At 36.5% G+C, this 17545-nt stretch overlaps 1 protein-coding gene across 1 annotated transcript; it reads left to right on the forward strand.

Moving 5' to 3' along the window:
* The first annotated feature begins 326 nt into the window (after positions 1-326).
* On the forward strand, positions 327-17234 carry LOC118841792 (zinc finger protein 483-like). The gene is made up of 4 exons (XM_036749423.1): positions 327-705; positions 1608-1696; positions 16422-16548; positions 17128-17234. The coding sequence occupies exons 1-4, from the start codon at positions 327-329 to the stop codon at positions 17232-17234; spliced, it is 702 nt and encodes a 233-aa protein (XP_036605318.1).
* Positions 17235-17545: the final 311 nt, after the last annotated feature.

Genomic DNA, 17545 nt, shown 5'->3' on the forward strand with positions numbered 1-17545 from the left:
GATATGATTGTGAGGAAACTTACATAAACACAAAGCACTGAATACCTATGAGCAATTATTATGTATACTTGAGCCAGTGCTAAAAACTAAATATCTTTCTTGAAAATATCCCACAGCTGCCCATTAATCACTTTCTTTGTAGTTTGTATGTCTACAGTGTCCTATCAATCTCTACAGGGTCAAATGATATAACTGGTGCTTCTGGATCCCTCCAGCCAACCATGATGAATTTCTACCTACAGGATACATCAGGAATGTTTGCACATGTTCACCCTGAAAGGAAATGACTCCATTTGAAGTCCCTAATGATGGTCTCCAACGGAAAGATGATGACTCTACGTCCCCAAATCCTGGCTGTATATGAACAAAATAGATTACTAAGAGCAGATTCCCCAAAGGAAGGGGTAACCATTCTAGGAAAAGAGAAATTTAACCATGAAGCTTCTCGTCAGAGCTTTAGATGTTTTCCATACCCAGAGAAAGCTGGACCCCGTGAGGCTGCAAGTCAGCTTTGGAAACTCTGCCTTCACTGGCTGAGGCCAGAGATTCACACAAAGGAGCAGATCCTGGAGCTCCTGGTGCTGGAGCAATTCCTGACCATCTTGCCCAGTGAGATCAGGATTTGGGTGAAGTCACAGCATCCAGAGAATATTGAAGAGGTGGTCACTATGGTGGAGGATTTGACCCAAATGCTTGAGGAAGAAGGTGAGAGTTACAGAAGAATAGAGGAAGATAGTGAAGTCTCTTCAGGATATGAGAAAAGAAAATATATAACTTGAGGTGTCCTTGAAGAAACAGTAGTGAAGGGAAGAAACAGTAAGGGGAGAAGGGAGATCTCTGGATTGATGGAGGAAGGAGGCAAGTACCATCTACTTTCTGGGTACTGAGAACCTTTTTAGCCTCTACATTAGTCCTCTATCTCAGTTTATCTAACTCAGTCCTTACAAAGCATGTTTTTCACTGGCTATTTTTTGGTCGAAAAGCAGGAAACAATAAAACAGTAAAAGCTTTTCTGTGAATTTTCACAGGTTACTTCTAAAGGTTTATTGAAATTGCAATCCGTCAACCAATGACTCTGAACATTGGATTCCATAATAATACCTTGAAATTATAATGTTTTTTATCCTTTGAATATCCCTGTGGGCTAAGTGAAGTAATTACAACTATCCCAATTTTACAAATTGGAAAAACTAAGGTAAATATTATCAATTGACTTGCTCAGAGTTACATAGGTAAGGCAACAGTTAAGGTTGGCTTTGGTCCCAGGTCTCTTTACTTCAAACCATTATTTTTTTATTTTTATGATAAATACAAGATATTAAACTCCTCTGAATTAACTTTCTATAAGGAACCTAGCAAATTTATCATTTCATGTTTCCTAATTGAATGAAGATGTTTCTGTTGCAGAGAGTTTATTCCAAAGCACATATTAGATTAGAGACAGAATTGTGAGATTAAAATGTGTGTCTTAAATCCCACACCAGACTTCTGTCCTTGGAAACCTGTTCTGACCACACAGACAAATTCAGGGCCCCAGGTAGCACTATCCTCTTTGAATTTTTCTGAGCTTGTAGGCTAATCTTATTTCCACATTTCCCTCTTCCCAGCTCTATGTTCTCAGGATTCTGTCCTTCCCCAAGAGGGAGACAGAGAAAGAGAAGGAATGCTGACTGTAATCCCAATAAACAGATCTCAGGTAAGTTAATTTCCTCTCCCTTTTCTGAAGAGTTGGTTGTGAGTGTAGACACTTTTCCTTCCTTTCCCTCAGGGTTTCTCTGTCAAAAAAAAAAAATCTTGTAAAGAAATCTGAACCCCTCCTGTTGGGTCACAAGAGACTAGGTCTATCTTGGTAGATGATGGACACTATAGAGCAATACTCATTTACTGCTGCCTTCTCTTCTCTACCCAATATTTACTTCTATTTTATGCTCAGTACTATGGTAATCATCCTGAAGTTTATAAAAGAAATATAAAGTACTTGGATTCCAAGACTTTACATCTTCTTTGAAGAACAAAGGACATTACATACAGGGAATTCCAAAAGTCTCAGTAATATTTTATTAAAACTTACAACTGCACCGAGACTTTTTGGAACACCCTGTATTTTTTAAAATCAAAAGAAATGCAAAGAAGTAAATGATGAAGTCCAGAAGGTGTGGTACAGGAAGTAAGTGCTATATGAGATCAAAGAATGAAAAGATGCACTTGGATTGAAGAACATAAGACAGAGTCCATGCTGGTCCTGAGAGATGGCAAAATTTAATTAGATAAGGAATATGGGAAAGTGGATTACCATAAGGTAATTGTCCATTGAAGTGGACACGGGCATGTTTTCTGCAGTAGTCATTGTAATATACTAGCCTGGCTAGATTAGAAAGGTAATATAGTGGGGAGCGAGGGTTGAAGACAGTGTTTCAAATGCCATTGTAACTTTATGTTGAAGCCAGTAAAGAACCATTCAAGTTTTCTGAGAAGGGAATTGAAATTATGAAAATAGAGTGTTAGGAATAAATGGCAATTGTTTGGATAGTAAGGTGAAAGATAAAGAAGAGTCAAATTCCAGAGTTTTTTGCCTGGAATAATGATATTATGTGTAGTTTTCTTGACTGTGTCTGACTGACTATTTCAGGCTATTGAGAACATAATATTCTACTAACCCTTAACAGGCCAAGCCTCTTCCATACCCAGACTTTGGTTCTTCTAGATAAGCCTACATTTATGTGGCTCTGAACCTTCTAGCTAGCTGACATGGGCAAGCAGTTGTCTAGTAGATCTCCAAATGCATGCCTGCACTTGTTTCACCTAGACTCACATTGGGACTGAGAGTATGAAAGTTCAAACCAGGGTGAGGGGCAGAGAGAAGTTGAGAAGGGGGCCAATTCAACAATCAGACTTTGCCCTAGATCAGACCACTTAGTGCATGCTGAAAATTTGTAGGTGCCCAGTGTGAGCCAGCACTCAGAGCTTTGAATAAAACATAAAACTCATTACCTAGAAAAATCAGCAACAGAACCCCAGAGAATAAATAGCATGACCAAACAAGGCCCCAACATTTCCTTCAGAAATGTGGAGAGCCTGTTCCTTGACACAAAATCCCGATTCAGGAAGCACAGTTTGAACAATGAATAAACAAAGACACCCACAAATAAAAAGCTCTTGTGGAGCCAGGGATGCCCAAGACACAAAACTCTTAAGAAGAGGATAACTCCAAAATATCTATAAGCAAAGCCTCAAAGAAAAAACAAAACTTGGCCACAAGGTCACATAGAATTCTTGGAAGAAATGAAGCAAGAGTTTAAAATCATAAATGAAAGCTTTAGAGAAAAGAATTAAGAGCAGTAGAGGAAAGACTTAGAAGAAGTAACAAGTTAGTATAAGGGATACAAAACTTCACCCAAGGAACAGATTCCTTGAAAATTAGAATGAACCAAACAGAGGTTAATAAATCCACGAGACAACAAGAAATATCAAAAACACAGCTAAAAGGCTGGAAAAAAATAAAGGAAATTAAAAGGCACTTAATATCAAAAGACAACTGGCCTTTAATGAGATCAAAGAGAAGTCTGTCATTGGATACAAAAAAGCCAGGACTCCAAAAAAAGATTTTTAACACCATTTCTGAAAAATAATGAATGAAGTCCAGGCCTAATAGAACCAGAGAGAAAAATGAAAACAGAAAAGAATCCTCTGGTCTCTTTCTGAAAGAAACCACAGAATAATAACTTCCAGGATCACCCTAGGCAAAATCCAGAGCTCCTAGCTCAAAGAAAATTTACTTCAATTTCTAGAAAGAACATTCACATAACAAGGAGCCATTGTCAGGATCACACAAAGATTTAGCAGCTGCCATAATGAAGAAGTAGAATACAGTATTCCAAAAGGCAAAAGATATAACCAACAATAACAACTCAGTAAACTATACTAAGTAAAACAGAGTGTGATTCTATAGAGGAAAAAAATGAGAGGAAAATTTAGTTTGCTACAAACTTTCATCAACAAAAGAGAGAACAGATCAGTGAACTGGGCATGCAGCTAAAAAACTAGAAAACCAACATTTTAAAAAAAATACCAAACACCAAAATAGAAATTCTGAAAAAAAAATTGATTTTTTAAGGAGTAAAAAATTTAAAAGGAATCCACAAGTAAATTAATAAAGACAAGCATTAGAAAGTATTTTGTCCTACTATGCCAATAAAGCCATAAACTTAAATGAAATGCATGAATATTTACAGAAATATAAAATGGCCAGACTAAAAGAAAACCAAAATAGAAAACTGGCATAACCCAATCTCAGAATGAAGATCTTAAATAAGCAATAAACTAAATCCCGGGGAGCAGGAGGAAGGGGGAATCGGGAGGGAAGGGGGGAAGGTAGGAATCCCTCAGGTGAGATGGATTTACAAGAGAATTCTATCAGACACTCAGAGAACAATTAATTACAGTATTATATAAATTGTTTGCAAAAATATCCTACCAGATTCTATGATAAAATTGTGATCTCAGTATGTAAACTAAGGAAAGAAAAAGCAGGAGAGAAAAAAAAATAAAACCAATATCCCTCATGTGTGTTAATGCATAAATTTTAAATAAAATATTAGCAGAGGCTAGAAGCACATCACAAAGATTATATACTATGGTTAGGTTAGATTTATATCAGAAATGGATGGATGGTTTTTTATTAGGACAATTGCCTACATAATAGGTCACATTAATAAGAAAAACAACAAAAATCATAGATTCAAAAATTTTTGACAAGCTATAACTATTCCTATTTAAAAACACATTAATAAATGTTCCTTTCCTTGATATAAGTAGTATCTATTTAAACCTAAGAGTCAATATTATATGGGATAGGGATAAATTAGAGGCCTTTCCAGTAAGACCAGAGGTAAAAGCAAGGACGTCCATTATCACTGCTACTATTGAATGTGTTAGAAATGCTAGCTAATGACAAGAAGAAAATAGAGAATAAATATAACAAAAAGGAAACAAAACTGTTGTTTTTTTCAGATGATATAGTAGTTTACTACTGAGTCAACTGAAAATTAATTGAAACAGCTGAGAACTTTACTAAACTCAAATGATATAAAATATATCAATACAAATAATCATTTGTATATATTGCCAAGGAAACCCAGCAAAATAAAAGAAATTCCATTCCATTTAAAATAACTGCAAAATATATAAAATACTGGGAGCATCTACCTACCAAGACATATACAGGAACTATACAAACACAACTACAAAACACTCTGTGGATACTAGAAATGTTAGCTTTAGCAATAAGAGAAGAAAAGAAATTGAAGGAATTAGAATAGGCAAAGAAGAAACTATGTTATCACTCTTTTCAGATGATATGATGATTTACTTAGAGAATCCTAGAGAATAAGGTAAAAAACTACTTGAAATAGTGAAAAAAAAACTTTGGCAAAGTTGCAGGATATCAAATAAACCCACATAAGTGCTCGGCACTCCCATATATTACTAACAAAGCCCAACAGCAAGAGATAGAAAGAGAAATTCCATTTAAAGTTACTGTAGACACTATAAAATGTTTGGGAGTCTATCTGCTGAGACAAGCCTATATGAACATAATTATGAAACACTTTTCACACAAATATAATCAGGTCTAAATAAATGGAGACACATCAGTTGCTCATGGTTAGGCCAAGCTAATATAATCAAAATGGCAATTTTACCTAAATTAATTTACTTATTCAGTGCCATACCAATCAAATTACCAAAAAATTATTTTACAGAGCCAGATAAAATAATAGCAAAATTCATCTGGAGGAACAAAAGGTCCAAAATATCAAGGGAATTAATGAAAAGAAATGCTAGGGAAGGGGGCTTAGCCATACCAGATATCAAACTGTACTATAAAGCAGCAGTCATCAAAACTCCTTGGTACTGGCCAAGAAACAGAGTGGAGGATCAATGGAATAAGTTTGGTACACAAGACACAGTATTTAACGATTATAGCCATCTACTCTTTGATAAACCCAAAGAATCCAGCTTTTGGTCTAAAAATTCACTATTTCACAAAAACTGCTGGGAAAATTGGGAAATGGTATGGCAGAAACTGGGCATAGACCAATATCTTACACCATATACCAAAATAAAATCAAAATTTGTTCATGATTTAGGAATAAAGGCTAATACCATAAGCAATTTGGGAGAGCAAGGAATAGTTTACCTGTCAAACTTATGGGAAAAGGAAGAATTCATGACCCAACAAGAGATAGAAAGCATTAAAAAATGCAAAATAGATAATTTTGATTATGTTAAATTGAAAGGTTTTGTGTAAGGAAAACCAATGCAACCAAGATTAGGAGGGAAGCAGAAAATTAGGAGAAAATCTTTACAACTAGTGTCTGTGATAAAGGCCTCATTTAAAATATACAGGGAACCGAGCCAAATTTATGTGAATACAAGTCATTCCCCAATTGAGAAATGGTCAAAGGATATGAACAGGCAGTTTTCAGAGGAAGAAATTAAAGTTATCTATAGTCATATGAAAAAATACTCTAAATCACTATTAATTAGAGAAATGCAAATCAAAATAACTCTTAGATACCACATCTCTCCTGTCAGATTGGCTAACACGACAAAACAGGAAAATGATAAATGCTGGAGAGGCTGTGAGAAAATTGGAACATTGTTACATTGTTGGTGGAGTTGTGAACTGATCCAGCCATTCTGGAGAACAATTTGGAACTATACCCAAAGGGCTATAAAAATGTGCATACCCTTTACTTCTAGGGCTATATCCCAAAGAGATCGTACAAGTGAGAAAGGAACCTATATGCACAAAAATCTTTATAGCAGCTCATTTTGGGGTGGCAAAAGAATTGGAAATCAAGGGGATGCCCATCAATTGGGGAATGGCTAAACAAATTATGGTATATGAATGTAATGGAATACTGTCTGTAGGAGCAGACAAACTTCATTATAACCTGGAATGACTTACACGAACTGATGCTGAGTGAGGGGAGCAGAACCAGGAGATCATTATACACAATTACAGACACACAGTATCTGTAAGGACAGACTTTGATAGACTTGACTCCTCTCGTCAATGCAAGGTTCAAAGACAACTCCAAAAGACTCATGATGGAAAAAGCTACGCACATCCAGAGAAAGAATTATGGCTCTGAATGCAGATTGAGGCAAACTATTTGCTCTCTCTTTTTTTTCTTCCTTCTTTTTTGGTTTCATTTCTCCTTTCTCATAATTCATTCCATTGGTTATAATTCTTCATTACAACTGGACTGTCATGTAAATAAGTTCAGTGTGAAGGTATATGCAGAACATACATTTGATTACATGCTATCTTGGGAGGTTGGGGGAGGAGTGGGAGGAAGAGAAAATTTGGAACCCAAAAACTTATGGAACTGAGTGTTGTAAACTAAAAATAAAAAATAAATTTATTAAAATTTTAAAAAAACACTCTGTGGAAATAAAGACAGATGTAAAGAACTGAAGAAATGTTCATTGTTTATGAACATATCTATGTCATAAAAATGACAATACTACCCAAATTAATTTACTTATTCAGTGCCATACCAATGAAACTACAAAATGATCATCTTACAGAGCTAGGAAAATATAAAATGATTTACCTGGAGGAACAAACATCAAGAATCTTAAGGAAAATCATGAAAAAAGTGGGAAGGAACAGAGTGTAACAGTACTAGATCTTAAGCAATATGACAAAGCAATAATCATCAAAATAATTGTTATTGTTTAAAATATAGAAAGCTTGATTAGTGGAGCAGATTAGATAGACAACATATGGTAGCAACCCCAGAATCCCAACAATTAGGATAAGTGCTCACTATTTAACAAAAACTGCTAGAAAAACTAGAAAACATTCTGGTAAAAATTAGGTTTAGACCAACAGTCACATCATATACCAAGACAAGCTCTGAATAATCACTTAGATGTGAAAGGTCTGTAAGGACAAGCAAAGTGGGACTTTTTACTGTTTTTTCTTTTGGAATGCTTCTCAGCACTAAGGCAATCAGGTACCTTTGACTGAGTCTTGCTTTTGTATGTAGGAAGGCCCACACCCTTTTGCCAATTAGGTCACTAGAGGTATGAAGCCCTTGGGCCCTGAATGAGAGTATATATACTCTAAAGTTAGCATTTTGCTTAGGGCTCACTCATTGGAAGAGTGTTCCTGTGATTTGGCCAGAGGAGACTCTTGGAAGCCACTAAGGAGCCCCTGACCTTGAAAACCCAAATGTTGGTGCCTTTCTCTCTGGTAACTATGTATGTGGTATGCTGTGGTCAGACAGAAGCCTGTCTATTGGTTTGTGTTATTTTGCTCTGTTTATAATTTCTGCTTGTAATTTCTGTTTGTATTCTCTCTGAAGTTCAGGGTACTGGCTTTTCCCCCTAAACTAAGTGAATGGTATATGTTTGTTTAATTAAAACTAGATTGTAAACCCCTTAAAGTTGCTTTCCTTAGAAAAGCAGATCAAAAAATTTGTGCTAGCAGCCCCACTGCATACTGGTGTTGTTGATCTTGTTGTTGGTCTTACACCTCCACAGCAGCTGCTAGTAACATTGTTGTTACAAGGTCACGTCAAAAAAATTGAGGAACTATGAAGAAGTTAACTTTCAGATCTATAGACAGAAGAATTCATAGCCAAACAAGGAATAGAAAGGATTGCATAAGATAAAATAGACGATTTTCAGTACAGGAAAAAAAAAAGTAGAGAAATGAAACTGTTAACTAGGAAAATATCTTTTTAGCAAGTTTCTCTGATAATTGTATGATTCCTAAGGTACACACACACACACACACACACACACACACACACACACATGGAACCAATTCAGATTTATAAAAACAAGTACTATTGCCCAATTGATAAATGATCCAAAGATATGAACAGGAAGCTTTTCAAAAGAAGAAAGAAATCCAAGCTGCCAACAACCATATTTTTAAAAAATGCTCCAAATCATTATTAATGAGAGATAATTAAAGCAATTCTGAGTTTAGAAGGAAAATGACAAATGTTGGTTGGGCTACAGGAAAAACAGGCACACTAATGCATTCTGGAAAACTGTTTGGAACCGTGCTTCCAAAGTCATCAGACTGTGTATACTCTTTGACCCAGCTATGCCACTACTAGATATGTACCCCAAAGGAATCAAATAAAAAAAGGACCTATATGCACCAAAATATTTTATAATAGCTCCTTTTCTAGTGGCAAAGAGCTGAAAGCTAAGAATGTACCCTTCAAATGGGAATGGCTTACCAACTCATCATATATAATGAAATATTTTGGGGCTATAAGAAATGATGAAAGGGACAGTTTCAAGAGAGACTTGGGAAGACTTGTATGAATCAATGTAGAGTGAAATGAGTAAAAACAGAAAAATTTCTACATTAACAACAGCATTGTAAAGAAAACCAACTTGGAGTGGCTTAAAAACTCTGATCAGTAAAGTGACCAAACCGTTATTCCAGAGCACTGATGATAATGAATGAGGCTACCCACCTACTGTCAGAGAGGCAAGGGATTCACCATGTGGAATGAGACATACATTTGTAGACATGACCCATGCAGGGATTTGTTTTGTTAATGCCTATTTGTTAAAACAATTTGTTATCCTTTCTTTTCCTTTGGAGGAATAGGGGATCAGAGGAGAGAAAAGAAATGGCTGTTAACTGAGAAAAAAAGTAAAGTGCTTAAAATTTCATTTGATTTTATTGTAGAGTCATAGGGATTTATTATCTTTGATGTTATGAAATAGCATAATCAATTCTCAGTTCTTACTGTTGATATAGAACAGGATACTGTGGGAAGGTCAAATTTAGAAATAATCATCAAACCATATTTTTGTCATTGAACTCCTGTTATTAATTCCTCTTATTAGAATTTACAGTAATCAGCAAAAATGGACCCTGCAATAAGTAATAAAGTACTAAATAAAATAAAATGGTAAAGGGAAGATAGAGATTCTGAAGACCTTCATGATCCACAATTTGAATAATACAAGCCCCTCAAAATAATTTAAGTGCAACTATATTAATAATGCAATTTTATTAAACTGCAGTGTATAGTAGAAAGAACATTGAAATTGGAGGTAGCAGATCTTAATTCCACTTATACAAACTAGTCAAATGACCCTGAGCAAGTCAGTTAATCTCTCTGGGCTTCAATTTTTTCACCCCTAAAATGAGGGATACGTGATCTCTAAGGAACATTCCACTTCTGGCATTTTATGATTCTTTTAAATATACGATCTCAGGTCTATTTAATTACTCTTTTCTCATTTTTCTTATTTGTGTAAAAATCCATGTGCCTGAACAGACACATTGATCCACTGTTGGTGAACCAGTGAGTGAATATGTAACTATGCTGGAATGCAGTTTGGAATCATATACATCTATAAATTTTGTAATGTTAAAAAAAAAGCCCATGGGCCCAGGAGGTGAAGGATGAAGGTTGAAGCCCTCATCTTCTAAAAAGTCTCAATTCTATCCTGACTCCAGAGTAAAGAGATCAAGCACTTCTCACATACTGTAGCTTATTACCATCCTTTTCCCCTTCTGTAGAGCCCCAGAGACAGTCTTTTAAATCCTAGGAATATAGTGTATTGTATAGTGCCACTCAAAACTATTTATTAAGTGTTTATTATGTGCCTTCCTAAAAAAGATTAACATAGTCCCTAATAAGAGGATAGATACTTTGTACAAAGTAGATCAGGTATAGGAGAGCTATTTCTTTCCCTATCAAAGAAATGCCTAACACAAAACTCAGAAGCACACACTGAAAGATATTTAAAACACTACACAGTAACCCATCACATGATACTCTCCTAAAAGGTTGATGGGCAGCTAGGTGGCACAGAGTACCAGACCTGGAGTCAGTAAGAACTGAATTCAAATCCAGCATAAGACACTTACTAAGCCAGACACTTACTGGGTGTATCTCCAAGGCAATATTCATAGCAGTTGCTATTGCTACGAATATGCCAGCATGGTTCGGAATTACAATATGTAACAGACTCTCCATATAGAAGACAGAAGCAAAACATTTATTCAGACACCAGAAAGTCAAATCCCAACACTAGTAAATCAAATTCATCATAGCAACAAAGAAGGTAATACACATTAATTATCACAGCAAGGAGCAAGCAACTCCATCCCCAAGCCTTCCCCCTGCTTGGGTCTTCCCACAAACAAAAACTCACAATTCTGGCTGTCTCCTTGCCTGCCTCTGCTCTCCTACCCCTCTAACTGCTCTGACTTCACTTCCTCTCAGTTCTGCTTCACCCTTCATGTTCCACCCATTAAACAGGTCACATGGGCCTATTGATAGATGAGAAAGATGTTTAAATTGAGCAAAAATACATTAACAATACATTTGGCCCTAAGATCTTTCTTATCCATGGAGCAAATGGTGTCAACAGAGCTTTACAACAATATAACAGGGATAACAAAAAATAAGCACATAAAACAATATCTTAGGGTGAGGCTTGAGCATGAGTGCCCCATCATTCCCCCCCTCGAACGAATGGGGCCCAAAATCTTGGGGTTCCTGCTAAGATTGGTTGTAGAGCTGTCCCTGCCCCAAAAGGTCCCATTCGAGAGGTCAGTTCTTTAGCATCCAGAGCTTGGTCGACACAAGGTCCAGGGGTGACACATCACAGTCATGGACAGAGGGTGACATCTGGCTTAAGCTATCAGGCATCTGAAGTGGAGGGTACTAAGCCTGCAGGAAACAAATCTAGCAAACAAGGTGAACAGACAAAAAGACAAAAAGAAACAAGGAGACAATAACCAGAAGCAGGTTAGATATAGGGTCAGCTGTGCTTCTAGAATCCATGAACCCATTATCATAGCCTCATTCATGGTAGAATATATGAGTTAAGGGTACAATTTGGTAATAATCTTCTCCCAAATAAACAACAGTTATGATATTATCCTTTCCATGTCCCATGATTTCTGCAGCCTTTGGAATATCATCTGGCATCTATTTTACCCATGCTTTAACTCCCAATTTTATTCTATCAGTAGCACCAAACCCTTCAGTTCCTCTGATACTTATTTCAGGAGAGTCAGTTTTCATAAGGAGTATTGTTTCACATGGAATAATAATCAGTTGAACTATTCTATCATTTTTACAAAACAGTATGACATTTTGGAATGTCACAATAATTCCTCCATGATAATTAGAATCTATTACTCCAGCCAACACATGTATTCTTTGAGCTGCTAATCCTGATTTAGGTAATATCCCTCCAAAATGATTCTTAGCGATTCTCATACATATTCTAGTAGAGATTTTGCTTATTTCTTTTCTATCCAATCAAAAGTCCTCTAAACAATGTAAATCAAATCCTGCTGAACCTCAATATGGTGCTGGGACATCTCGCCTCACAGTCCAATGCTCAATATTTGGGATCTTATATGTTTGCTCTTTTCTAATTTGCCGATTTGGAGTCATCATTCTGGCTAGAGGTGTACTTTCTCCTAATGGTCTATTATTCAAATTACATAAAGCAGGGAACAAATTATCCTTCCAATGTTGATGCGAATTATTAGAACTTAACTTCTTTAACTATTCTTTCAATAATCCATTCATTCTTTCAGTTAACCCAGATGCTTGTGGATAATATGGAATATGATATATGCATTCTATATTGTTTAATATACAATATCTTTTCATTTCATTACTTTTGAAATGTGACCCATTGTCACTTTGAATCTGCACTGGGGTTCCATAGTATAGACCTATGATATCTAGAGTTTTATAGGTGTTTTTCTGGGTCACATTCTTATAAGGACAAGCCACTAGTACACCTGAATAGGTCTCAACATAAATATGTATAAAGTTGCATCTTTTATCTTGGGGTAGAGGACTAATATAATCTATCTGCCAGATTTGGGCTGGAACTTTTCCCTTTGCTGTCTCTCCAGTTACTACCCCAGAAACAGTTCATTCCTTTTCCAATTGACATATATAACATTCTTGTGCTACTTATTTTAACAGTGAATGAGAGATACTAATATCTCGCTTTTGTGCCCACTAGTGTGTGGCCTGAACCCCTAAAAGGCCCAGCCTTTTGATGGACCCATTTTTCTAGTACCAGATCATCAGCTGGTGTCAAATCAGGGACAATATATTGAGTAGCATTCTTTGCTAGTCTATCAGCATGTGCATTGTACTCATGTTTGGCATGGTGATGGTGTCATGAGCATCTACATGAAAAACTGACAAATTAGTAACCAAAGACATGTTCCATATATCTTCCCATAATTCTTTGCCCCAGACTTGTTTGCCATGAATTTCCCAATTTTGATTTTTCCACATGGGCAACTATGTAGCTAACCCATTAGCTAACCCTATAAATCGTGCAAGGGAGAGTCACCTTATTCAGTTGTCTGTAATCCACTGTCATTCTCCATGTCCCATCTGACCTTTATACCAGACAGACAAGATTGTTCCACTGAGTGGTTATAGGGATTAACACTCCTGCCTCAACATATTCCTTTACAGTATTGGTAATTTCATTTTGGCCACCTGGCACACGATACTGCTTTAAAGTAAACACTTCAGGTAAATTGATTGGGTCCATTTTTATTTTTCCCACTCAAACTGTATTAATTCCTATCTTCCTTACTGCAAATTGGTATCTCCCCTCAGGTAAATTTAGAGTCATACCTTTCAATATATCTATTCCAATGATGTATTCAGGAATGGGTACAATTACCATCTTTATTAGGTAATTTGACAAGTTTGACTTGTCTGGCTAATATTTCAACCCCTCCCAGTCCTGTGATGGTAATAGGAGTTCCATGTTTAAACATATCAGGGTTTCCATATATAATGGAGGCCTCCACCCCAGTATATATTAATGCCCTATAGTATTTGATCTTGCAATATAAAGTCAAATTGATATGGGGTCTTTAATTCTGTCTGTATTTCTTTAATCTCAGCTGGAGCTTGGCCTATTTCCTTGTCTCCCTGAAGGTGTGACAAACTTGGATACAAGGATCCAGGAGGACCTGTAGGGGCAGTTCTTACTTCCCTATTCCTTCTAATATTAAGCCCCTTTTCTTGGTACATTTTCTATAGCTCACTAGTTGGAATTCATATCATCTATTCTTCCAAAATCGACCCCTGCTCTCAATAGATCAGTACACAATTCTTTTCCTGTCAATCTGGTCTGACTTTGAATCTGCTGGTTATTTCTTCTTCTCTCCTGAGGAAATTTATCTTTTCCCCAGTCCCCTAAATCACTTAACTGTGAAATCTTACCTAGAACCTCCAAAAGAGGTTGCCCTATCTCCACAATTAGTAGAGTCAGAACCAGGTGCTTATAAGCAAGAGGAGCTGTCTTCACTATTATATTTCTATGAGAGACTGCTAAAGGGGTAACAAAATAAACCTTGGCATTTCTGGTCATTATGACAGTTTTCATTGCCTCCTCCTTTAACTTTCTCATACAGTCCCTAAGTGAATACCAGGGACTATCTCCACTAGACCACATGGAGTCGGTGGGTTACTCTCTGTTGCTTCCTTTTGCTGCTAAAGCTAACAGATTAATTCTATTGCTACCTCCTTGCATGTGGTAATTCCCAAAAGCTTGCTACACAAATGGATTCTAATACCTATGAATTTCAAGCAATCTTTGCTATCTCCCCATATTCCTTCCCTTTTATATAGCTTATTAGTTGGAATACCATCTGTTCTTCCAAAATCTACCCCTGCTGTTAATAGAGCAGTAAATAATTCTTTTCATGTCAGTCTGTTCTGACTTTGAATCCACTGGCTATTTACTCTTTTCTCTCAAGGAAATTTATCTTTTCCATAGTCGCCTAAGTCATGTAACTGAAATCTTACCTGGCACCTCCAAAAGAGGCTGCCCTATCTCCCCAATTAATAGAGTCAGAACTAGGTGCTTATAAGCAGGAGAAGCTGTCTCTGGTTGTAAATATCCCTTAGCAAGGAGCCCATCCAGTAGAAGGCTTTATGGCATATGTTCGTTGGCAAGGAAAGTACCATATCCAGAACACATGTCCATGTGTCACTGGAAGAGGTTAGGGCAAGGTATCAATTTCATGCTTGCTCCATGGAATGAATCCTATAACCCCATCCCTAGGTATGTTCCACCCTGTAAATTTGTCAAAGGAAGGATTGTACATGTTCTCTGAGGTATTTGCATGCTTTAAAATGTTGTCTACTATTTCTACAAGTCTTACCTTCCATAAATTAACCAAGTCTCAAGTTATGATTCTGGTGCCAGGTTATGCAGAAATGGACTGATCTCTTGGTTTGGTTTTAGGTCTTGCTTGTTGACTGAGTTCCACTAATCCACTTTTCTGTGTGTATGCTTAGCCTGGAGTAGAGAAGACTCAGGGAGGATACAATAACAGTCTTCACCTATTCGTGGCATTATCAAAAGAGCACTTGATTCTGCCCTATCTCAGCAGGTAGCCTTTGTAAAAAGGCATGTTTAGTTTTACAAGGAAAAACTTATTAATTCTTAAGTGTTTCAAATTAGATTGAACTACCTCAAGAGCTAGTGTAGGCCTCCTTACTAGTAGTCTTCAAACAAAGGCTAAAAGGCAATTTTCCAGGAATTTTGTAAGGGGGATTCCTCTTCATCCTATTTGGAAGGGTCAACTGCATGACCACAGAAGATCCCTTCTGACTCCGAGATTCTTTTGTTTTTCCTTAAAAACATTTGATATGATAATTTGATATTAATTTGATCCATAGCCTAATAAAAGCTAATAAGATATTTCTCATGTATATGTTAAAATCAAACCAAATTCCTTGGTAGATGAACTATCAGGAGCAGCATAAAGTGAATAGGGCTATGTTTCAGTATGCAGATTTCACATTGAAGAAAAATACCATAAAAATCGTTCAATAAATATTGAGTGAGTGCTTGCTGTTTGCCAGGCTCTGTGTTAGGTTCTAGAGATACAATTATTGGAACCCTTGCTCACAAGGAGCTCATCTTCCAATGAGGAGTTTCTAGACAGTCCTGTTTCAGATAATTGCATAGCGCCCCAGAAAATTACGAAGCAGCTTCAATGATCATGTCCTACACGTATAGAAGGAAAGTGAGTTGGAATTAAATTCCAGAATGAATAGGTTAAGGATAGTGGGCCATATTGCATTTGAGAATCTGAGTAGCAGGCAGCAACAAGAGTGTAGAGAGAGAAATTTTTGTTAGCTTTCAACTCAGTGTTATATTATGACTTTATTCCTAGGTTTAGGATGATCCTTACTACTTCTGAGTTCATATTCCTTTCCTCACTGATTATATATTACCACTGACAGAAATAGGGAAATTGGAAAGGGAAATTCTCTTGGTTGGAGGAAAAAGAAAAGTTGTAAGTATTTCAGGGAGTCTCTTGAATGGCACAAATGTGTTTGGTGTTTCAGGAATCGGTGACATTCAAGGATGTGGCTCCAGATTTTACCTGGGAAGAGTGGACACAATTGAGTCCTGTTGAACAGGCCCTCTGCAGGGAAGTGCTACTGGAAACTTACAGGAATCTAGTTTTTCTTGGTAAATATTTCCCTTATTATCCCAAATTTCACTTTGATGGTATTTTTAATCTTTGTGAATTTTTTTAAATAATGGAATGTTGGAAGTATTTAGCTGAGTTTAGTCTTAATTTGTAGAAAATAGGTTCTAAAATGTTTTTGGACCAATCAACAAAATACTTATTGTATGTTTCTAAGAGAAAAATTTCTTTGCCTTAGAGAAATAAAAATGAGACAACTTAACTCAGTGATATCCCTGATGCTGCACTTTCCTCATGCTTTACTCCTCTACTTTTCAAGCACTTTCTGCTGATACCATGTACAGATGCCTCAAGGGGAGTAATTTATACCTTCCTAGGAGGAAAGATTAGTAACTTAAGTACTCTTCTCAACCTAAATCAACTCCATGGACCCATCCACTAAAACTTTGTGGTAATATGATATTGGATATTCTTCAGAAGTCCTTTGAATTACTCTTTGGACCTTCTTAGTGTAGCCACTCTTCTTTAAATATGAAAGAGACTGAATTATATTCTGGAATGTCTCTCTTTTTTAAAGGAGAAAAAACAATATCTACTTCATTTTTCTTTTCCATGAGCAGGTCTATCAACAACCTCCAAACCAGATGTTATCTCTCAGTTAGAGGATGGAAAAGTACCGGGGATGCTGGATAGTGAAACCCCAAAAGGCACCTGTTCATGTGAGTGAATGAAAACCAGCAGATGGCAATTTATTACAAGCAACAGATTGGGTAGTGTAGTTAGTAAAGGAGAATACATTTTTGAAATATGCGTCCAGGAAGTTCTCCTCAAAATCTCTCAGGAGTGAGAAAAAGAGCAGAGGCTGCTTTGAACTTCCACATTTTTTTTGTTGTCAGAAAGTAGTTTATTTCTCTGCCTCTGCTTCCAAATTACCATTCCCTTACTAACCTCCTGAAAGCGGTCTTCTACTGCCATTTATTTCATGGTAACTGCTCTTAAAAGTCATTGTATATTCTTTTCATATTTAACCTCCCTGCC

This window comes from Trichosurus vulpecula, chromosome 1, assembly GCF_011100635.1.
Source record: "Trichosurus vulpecula isolate mTriVul1 chromosome 1, mTriVul1.pri, whole genome shotgun sequence".
NCBI classification, from domain to species: Eukaryota; Metazoa; Chordata; class Mammalia; order Diprotodontia; family Phalangeridae; genus Trichosurus; species Trichosurus vulpecula.